Genomic DNA, 8,726 nt, shown 5'->3' with positions numbered 1-8,726 from the left:
TGTGTGTGTGTGTGTGCATGTGTCTGTCTCTCTGTCTGTGTGTGTGGGCGACTATGCATGCATTTATTAGAATGTTTGTGAGAGAGCGGGTGAGAGAGTGTGAGCCATCTGTGTTCCTAATATTAATGTGTTTTTGCTGTCTTTGTCTGGGTGTGTTTTTATAAGGCCGTTACGAAGAAATATTATGCTGGTGAGGCATAAAGGATTTTAAATAAATTTGATCTGGCTATTCAGCCTTAATGTCCTTAGTTACACACTGACACAACATTACCCAAGTGATGCAGCTGCATGAATGGGTGACGTTTAGAAATATGAGCTAGTCTCAGTGCAGTGAGTCATTTAGCTGCAGCTACACAGCATCTCTGGAAATGACTGACATTGACGTTGACCCGTACGGGCACATTTCCTGAATGGATAGACTGAAATCTAATTCACCCAGAGCCTCATCATCAGCTGCCAAGGAAAACAGGCCTGTTCTGTTCTGTGTGTTCCATCTTGTCTCGAATACAGCCTGTTTATATGCTTTATTCAGTCATTTTTCATTCATTTTAATTAATTATATCAATAAGCCAGCATAGAACCCAGCTTTTCGGCATCCTGCCTTTCTCAACTGCTAATACAGTCTGGTCAGGGTAGTATAAGAGGGCTAAGTAGGTGAGGAGAGCAGCAGCTTTTTAAAGCTCTCTTGTCAAATCGGGTTGGTTGGAGATAGCTAGCTTTGACTCTGAGGTAAATTGAGAAAATGGGACCGATCAAAGAAAGGGGCAGACTTAATGTGTAAAATGTTCCCTCTGTTGATTCAAGGTTGTAAAGAGCTTATCACTACCTATCATTCTGTTTTCAGTACCATGGACTGTTCCCTCCCATAGACTTTGCAGTCACTCTGATGTAGCGCAATCCATTGCTAGCTCCATTGGTTATTCTAGTCTGTCTGATGTAGAAGAAACCATAGCCAGACTCCAATGGTTATTGCTCTCCAAAAGCATTTCTATAGACGTATTCTCGTCATAACTCCTTCAGCACCATGGACAGCAGTTATCTGTCTAGCTGGCAGTGGAAAACTCCACTCATATGTACTGGCTGTCCTTCATCACCAGGGAGAGCTCCCCTGCCAACTCTAGTCCCTCTGCCTCTGAGCTCTGACTGTTAGTCCACTAGGTAAGCTCCAAAATTATTCACTTTGGTATAGAAGCATTGAAATTCGCGCTTAACAAAACCTGATATAGTTACAAATATGCAACAATCTCAACAATGATGACAATCCATCAGAAATCCCAGTAAAATGTTGATACTCTCACTTTCAAAGTGGTGTGTTAAATACAAAGCTTGCGTGTTTTGTCTTGCATTAATAAAATATATGAAAAGAGGAATGGGTGAATGGGCAATGGGACTTTGGCCGGGATTCAACCCATGTGGAGTTATAGCGCAGCGCGCTAGACAGTCGACAATAGCGCTTGCCAGCTTGTAGTCCTAAATAACGGAAAGGAATGATCATTTTCTACCTCTGGTTCGTTTGCTATTCCTATTTGGGATAAACGCTGAAAATAAGGTCTGAGGTTAACACAAGCTTAGGATATCTTCTATGTTTTGTTCTATGAGGTGATAACAGTCAGTTAACATGACCTTTAGGAATTATAAAGCCTTTACGTTCTCAAAATAAGTCACTTGCTAATGAGTCGCTAACTGTCAGAGAACTTGAACTTCAGCGTTAGTAGCAAGCATTTTCACGTCACTACGCCGACCATGCAAACTAGTCTATGCTACACTAGTCCGCCTAAAAGCTAGTTAGCTTAGTTAGCTTACTGCTTACCAGCTCGAACAAAAATGCAACGATGGTATATTGTTTTGCTCCAGGCTACAACCATATCTCCTCAGCGGGAAGGTGCTCATTTTATCATTTCCCTAACGATGTTGTCTAGAGGAGACTTTGTGTCCGTCTGATAAGGTAAGCTAAATCTGATAAGGTAAGCTAAGTCTGATAAGGTAAGCTAAGCCTGATAAGGTAAGCTAAGCCTGATAAGGTAAGCTAAGTCTGATAAGGTAAGCTAAGCCTGATAAGGTAAGCTAAGCCTGATAAGGTAAGCTAAGCCTGATAAGGTAAGCTAAGCCTGATAAGGTAAGCTAAGCCTGATAAGGTAAGCTAAGTCTGATAAGGTAAGCTAAGTCTGATAAGGTAAGCTAAGCCTGATAAGGTAAGCTAAGCCTGATAAGGTAAGCTAAGCCTGATAAGGTAAGCTAAGCCTGATAAGGTAAGCTAAGTCTGATAAGGTAAGCTAAGCCTGATAAGGTAAGCTAAGCCTGATAAGGTAAACTAAGCCTGATAAGGTAAGCTAAGCCTGATAAGGTAAGCTAAGCCTGATAAGGTAAGCTAAGCCTGATAAGGTAAGCTAAGCCTGATAAGGTAAGCTAAGTCTGATAAGGTAAGCTAAGCCTGATAAGGTAAGCTAAGCCTGATAAGGTAAGCTAAGCCTGATAAGGTAAACTAAGCCTGATAAGGTAAGCTAAGCCTGATAAGGTAAACTAAGCCTGATAAGGTAAGCTAAGCCGGTTAGCTCAATGCCAAAGGCACGCGACCTGAGGTGTAGTTTTATCTTTTTACATGTTAGCACATCGTTAGCTTTTTGCTTCTTTTGATTACATAAATGCTTCAAAATTCACAAAAAGTTATGTTAGCTGATGAAGATTATCTCATAGAATAACACGTATCAGATCTCCTATGTCTGTGTTTACCACAGACCTTATTTTCAGCGTTTATCCTGAATCCCTCCCAAAAAAACATTAATTTCCTCATAAGCTTTGGCCAGCGAGCCATGACAGTGTTAGCCTACGTTAGTGCCTACAAAAAGACACCATTACTATTGCTCTCTAGGAGCCTTTTAAAGGCATTTTCCCAGATGTTTGCAGAGATCAAATTCACAGGAAACACTACGCATGACGGCTCAAGCATAAATGATCTTTAAAAGTCTGCTATAGTGCTGTAACACGCCTCTTATTAATTCCAGACCTTTGCCTTGTTTAGATGTAGAAGAAGTGGAAGGACCCAAACAGCACAAACAGCACATGTTGCTGGAATCAGACCTGGTGTGCCATAGAGAGGCAAACATCAGAGCATATAAAAACTGGAACTATCCTTGGCACCATTGAAACATCAACAGGTAGAATGAGACAGACTTATTGAGGGAGACATGTTTAGACAATATAGTGAGACATTTTTTTTTCACCTTTATTTAACCAGGTAGGCCAGTTGAGAACAAGTTCTCATTTACAACTGAAACCTGGCCAAGATAAAGCATAGCAGTGCGACTAAAAACAACAACACAGAGTTACACATGGAATAAACAATAGTACAGTCAATAACACAATAGAAAAATCTATATACAGTGTGTGCAAATGGAGTAAGGCAATAAATAGGCTATAGTAGCGAAGTAATTACAATTTAGCAAATTAACACTGGAGTGATAGATGTGCAGATGATGATGTGCAAGTAGAAATACTGGTGTGCAAAAGAGCAAAAAAAGTAAATTAAAACAATATGGGGATGAGGTAGGTAGTTGGATGGGCTATTTACAGATGGGCTGTGTCTGGGAAGCGCTACAACTCTCTTAAGCTCTTTGAGTAGGAAAAGGGAGCTCACTGCTGGGGAACCAACAAGTACAATATGGTTTCTTGCAGCTTCGCTGCTTGAACCCCTAACAAGAAATTGTTACAGGTAAACTATGTTTGTAAATACGAGGGTCACCGGCATCATCACATTTCTCATTCCATGATGGGCGTATGGACACATGAGAATGTCCGCTCACTGTTTTGCTGCTCCCAAATGTGATCTTTAAAAAAGTATTTGATGATTAAGATTTATTTCAGGGCAGTCTCACGACCAAAACCCTTTATGGATTGGCTTGGCTACTTGGTGAATGCATTGGGCAGGATACAAACCCAGCTTTCATTGAGGGGAGGCTATGCTTAGTTCCCCACCACAAAAAGCACATCTCTTGTTCCGTATGTAGCTGTAGACTTCCAGTCGTTGAGCTAACACCAGTTCCTATTGGCCCGTACAACTACCTCGCACTTCCTTTATGTCACACAGAGACAAACAGTTTGAAATCATATCCATGAGTTCATCTGAATCTCACAGTATCACTTTATATGAGGACTGATGGCAAATTTCAACAAATTATGATCATTTTGTGTGTCCAAACATAAATATTGAATTACATTTAAATGAATCTGTGTGGAATATAGTACAATGTCCCCCAAAATGCTTTTCTTACATTTCAATTTATCCATATTCCTCCATCATGTTTTCCACATGTTCAGACTACAATTTCAGATATGTGACAATTTGAGTGCAGTTTTTTATTACAATTAAAGGCATTATTTTATAGGCGTTCTTTAGTCTGAATATGGATTAATTTACCACAAGGGGCATGAAATATTGTTTAATCAATGTATGTTGCATAATATAGTGTTTTGACATCAATTCAATAATATTTTTCACCAAATAATTATTTTTAATAAAACAATTATTTACCATATTCTTACTCTATAGTACCTTTTACTGACATATCAACCGCCTGGTTGAGCACATTTGAACAACATTCTTGCTTTTTAGCCTTTTTGCATTTTATCCCCTATCTTTGGTGACTGATTTTCAGTTTTTGCAGCTCTCAGAGTGGGCAAGGTGAGAGAGCCACAAGTCTGAACTGCAGCAACTCAAATATACAAATTATGTCAATTGATGGAGGAAGGCTGGGAGAGTTGACCAATCAAGTTCAAGTGAAGATGTTTTCATTTGCACTTTTAAACACACTGTCAAAACATACCAGCCGGGTGAGAAAACAGCAAATGCAGGGCCACATAGATCCAACTCAGGGGAAGCGACGACCCAAAATGAAATGCAGACAAGTGCATTTTCACCATTGACCTATAGGGGGAGCTGCATGCAGGCCCAAGGCTTGATGAATGGCACTATATCAAGTTTTGTTCAATGCGGAACAATTATACAAGCACCTCAATTTTCATTCTTCTAAACTTAACAATATGGCATTTTTTTGGAGCTTACCTACAGGACTTTGTGGAGTACATGCCAAGGCTGCAGCCATTTTGTGGTGAGCTGAGTAGGACTGAATTTGTTGAAGGTCTGAATGCAGAGGCCGTTAGAAAGCCTACTTGTGCAGATGAAGAGAGATGGAGAGGCGGATGGAGGAGAGGGAGAGAGAGATGGAGTAGATGGAGAGGCGGATGGAGGAGAGGGAGAGAGAGATGGAGTAGATGGAGAGGCGGATGGAGGAGAGGGAGAGTGTCTCTGTGCATGTCTGTGGCCCTCTCAGCCCTGGCACAGCGATTAACCCCCGCTACCCTGGCTGCCCCCTCTCTCTGTCTGCCGCGCCAGCTCTCTCTCTCCTAGCTGTCCTCTCAGTCTTCTGATTGCATGGAGTGGGCGTACAAATGGCAAACGGACTGATGACACAGGTGGGGGGAGGGAGCCTAGGGGCCTGCCAGCCCTCGTACAGAGAGGCCCTGCCTGAGGCTAGGGTGAGATTCTCTCTCCCTCTCTCAGGTCCTCTTCTCTTCTCTGTTCAATGTATTTTCTTGTCTCCTCCTCTCCCTCCCTCATTATCCCTCTCCGTATGGAGGTGAGCCCTACTCAGGTGTAATGTTGACGTCGGCTGGAAGGCAGGCGTGAAGTGAGGACATTCTATTTCAGAGCTGTGCGTCAGACACGTGCGTGTCCGAGTGGTGGGGATTGAGCTGCTGGCTGTGTGTGTGGGAGTCTGTTAATGGAACAAGCCAGAAAGTTTAACACTTTGCCTCTCAGAGTGGGTAAATATCATGATTGGGAGAGCTGGTGTGTGTCTCAAATGGCACCCTATTCCTTATTAAAAATAATGTGTGTACTATAGGGAATAGGGTGCCATTTGGGAGGCAGGCCTGGCCTGGAAGTGCTCTTTTAGGATCCAACGTCCACTTGCACTCTCTGTCTATGAGGCTGGCTACACTGTTTTTAGTTGTGTCCTCTGTGAATTGAGATGATGGTCTCATTGTGTTTATGTTACATTCTAACTGCTATGTAAAAATACAAATTCTGCTCTTAGGCCCTGTCTTTCTGCTACTGTACATGATGACTAGCATTTTCTCTACCTAGCCATTTGCTTTATGCTGTTTCTGTTATTCTACAGAGAGTGGTATGTCTGCCGTTTGTTTATATGATTTCCCTCCTATTTCATACCATGCACTTACATTGTCAATAACACACTTTATCTCTCTCTTTCTCTCCTTCTCTCTCTCTCTTTCTCTCTCTCTGCTGTAGCTCTGAGTCGGTCAGCGATGCCCTTCGGCCTGATGCGTAGAGAGCTGGCGTGCGAGGGATACCCCATCGAGCTGCGCTGCCCTGGCAGTGATGTCATCATGATTGAGACGGCCAACTACGGCCGCACGGACGACAAGATCTGTGACGCTGACCCCTTCCAAATGGAGAACGTGCAGTGTTACCTGCCTGACGCCTTCAAGATCATGTCACAGAGGTACGTGTGGGGAGGTGGGAGGGTTGGGTGGGTAGGTGTGTGTGTGTGTGTGTGTGTGTGTGTGTGTGTGTGTGTGTGTGTGTGTGTGTGTGTGTGTGTGTGTGTGTGTGTGTGTGTGTGTGCGTGCGTGCGTGCGTGCGTGCGTGCGTGCGTGCGTGCGTGCGTGTGTGTGTCTTAGCAGCACTAGTCCCCCCCATTCTCTCACCTTTAATTGCTCACACTCACAAGCCATCGGGGGAGGGAGACTCTTACGGCACTCTTCCCCCTCTTCCTCCCTCATCCCTCCGTCGCCTCATCCCCTCAGGTCCAGCTGTCACATGATCTAGTCTAGTGTGAAATGACCCCCTTCCGACCCGTTCCCTCCATCTTTAGCCCCAAGGACATGTTTCTGCCTCTTCTCTTTTGTCTCTTCTGTCATTCTCTCAATGTCCTCATTCATGTTTCTCTCTCTCTCTCCTCTGTCTAGTTTTATTTCTCTGTTCCCATGTTTCTCTCACTCTCTCTCTCTCACTCTCAATTCAATTTCAATTTCAATTCAATTTCAATTTCTACAGGATCGGTGGGTCCCCCGTGGGACGGTTGAGCTAACATAGGCTAATGCAATTAGCATGAGGTTGTAAGTAACAAGAACATTTCCCAGGACATAGACATATCTGATATTGGCAGAAAGCTTAGATTATTGTTAATCTATCTGCACTGTCCAATTTACAGTAGTTATTACAGTGAAATAATACCATGCTATTGTTTGAGGAGAGTGCACAGTTATGAACTTGAAAAGTGATTAATAAACCAATTAGGCACATTTGGGCAGTGTTGACACAACATTTTGACCAGAACTGCAATGGTTCATTGGATCAGTTTAAAACTTTGCGCATACACTGCTGCCATCTAATGGCCAAAATCTAAATTGCACCTGGGCTGGAATAATACATTATGGCCTTTCTCTTGCATGTCAAAGATGACGGTACAAAAAAACGCATGTCTTTTTCTTTGAATTATCTTTTACCAGATCTAATGTGTTATATTCTCCTACATTCATTTCACATTTCCATAAACTTCAAAGTGTTTCCTTTCAAATGGTATCAAGAATATACATATCCTTGCTTCAGGTCCTGAGCCTGAGCTTCAGGCAGTTAGATTTGGGTATGTCATTTTAGGCGAAAATTTACAAAAGGGGTGGATCCTTAAGGGGCTTTATTGGCAAGGGAAACATATGTTTACATTGCCAAAGAAAGTGAAATAGAGAATAAACAAAAGATAAATAAACAATACAAAATTAACAGTAAACATTACACTCAAATGTCATATTATGTATTTATACAGTGTTGTAATGATGTGCAAAAAGTACAAAAGGGAAAATAAATAAACATAAATATAGGCTGTATTAACAATGGTGTTTGTTCTTCACTTCACCCTTTTCTTGTGGCAACAGGTCACAAATCTTGCTGCTGTGATGGCACACTGTGGTATTTCACCCAATAGATATTGGAGTTTATCAAAATTGGATTTGTTTTCAAATTCTTTGTGGGTCTAGGTAATCTGAGGGAAATATGTGTCTCTAATATGGTCATACATTTGGTAGGAGGATAGGAAGTGCAGGTCAATTTCCACCTCATTTTGTGGGCAGTGTGCACATAGTCTGTCTTCTCTTGAGAGCCAGGTCTGCCTTCGGTGGGCAGCCTTTCTCAATAGCAAGGCTATGCTGACTGTCTGTACATAGTCAAAGATGTCCTTCATTTTGGGTCAGTCACAGTGGTCAGATATTCTGCCACTGTGTACTCTCTGTTTAGGGTCCAATAGCATTCTATTTGTTTTAGTAAATTCTTTCCAATGTGTCAAGTAATTATATTTTTGTTTTCTCATGATTTGGTTGGTTCTAATTGTGTTGCTGTCCTGGGGCTCTGCGGGGTGTGTTTGTGTTTGTGAACAGAGTCTTCTCCAGGTTCATCTCTCTGTAGGTGATGGCTTTGTTATGGAAGGTTTGGGAATTGTTTCCTTTTAGGTGGTTGTAGAATTTAACATCTCTTTTCTGGATTTTGATAATTAGCGGGTATCCGCCTAATTCTACTCTGCATACATTATTTGCTGTTTTACGTTGAACACAGAGGATATTTTTGCATAATTCTGCATGCAGAGTCTCAATTTGGTGTTTGTCCCATTTTGTGAATTCTTGGTTGGTGAGCGGACCCCAGACCTCACAACCAT

The 8,726-nt window shown here is 42.1% G+C and overlaps 1 protein-coding gene across 1 annotated transcript in view; it reads left to right on the top strand.

The window, feature by feature from the left end:
• Positions 1-8,726, top strand: part of adgrl1a (adhesion G protein-coupled receptor L1a) — a 100,292-nt gene that overhangs the window by 27,354 nt on the left and 64,212 nt on the right. Inside the window, exon 2 of the mRNA XM_038988659.1 lies at positions 6,308-6,521. Within this exon, the coding sequence (XP_038844587.1) occupies positions 6,308-6,521 (214 nt within the window). The remainder of the gene's footprint in view (positions 1-6,307; positions 6,522-8,726) is intronic.

This window comes from Salvelinus namaycush, chromosome 3 (genome assembly GCF_016432855.1).
Source record: "Salvelinus namaycush isolate Seneca chromosome 3, SaNama_1.0, whole genome shotgun sequence".
Taxonomy (NCBI): Eukaryota; Metazoa; Chordata; class Actinopteri; order Salmoniformes; family Salmonidae; genus Salvelinus; species Salvelinus namaycush.
This window is presented reverse-complemented; position numbering and strand designations above follow the sequence as displayed.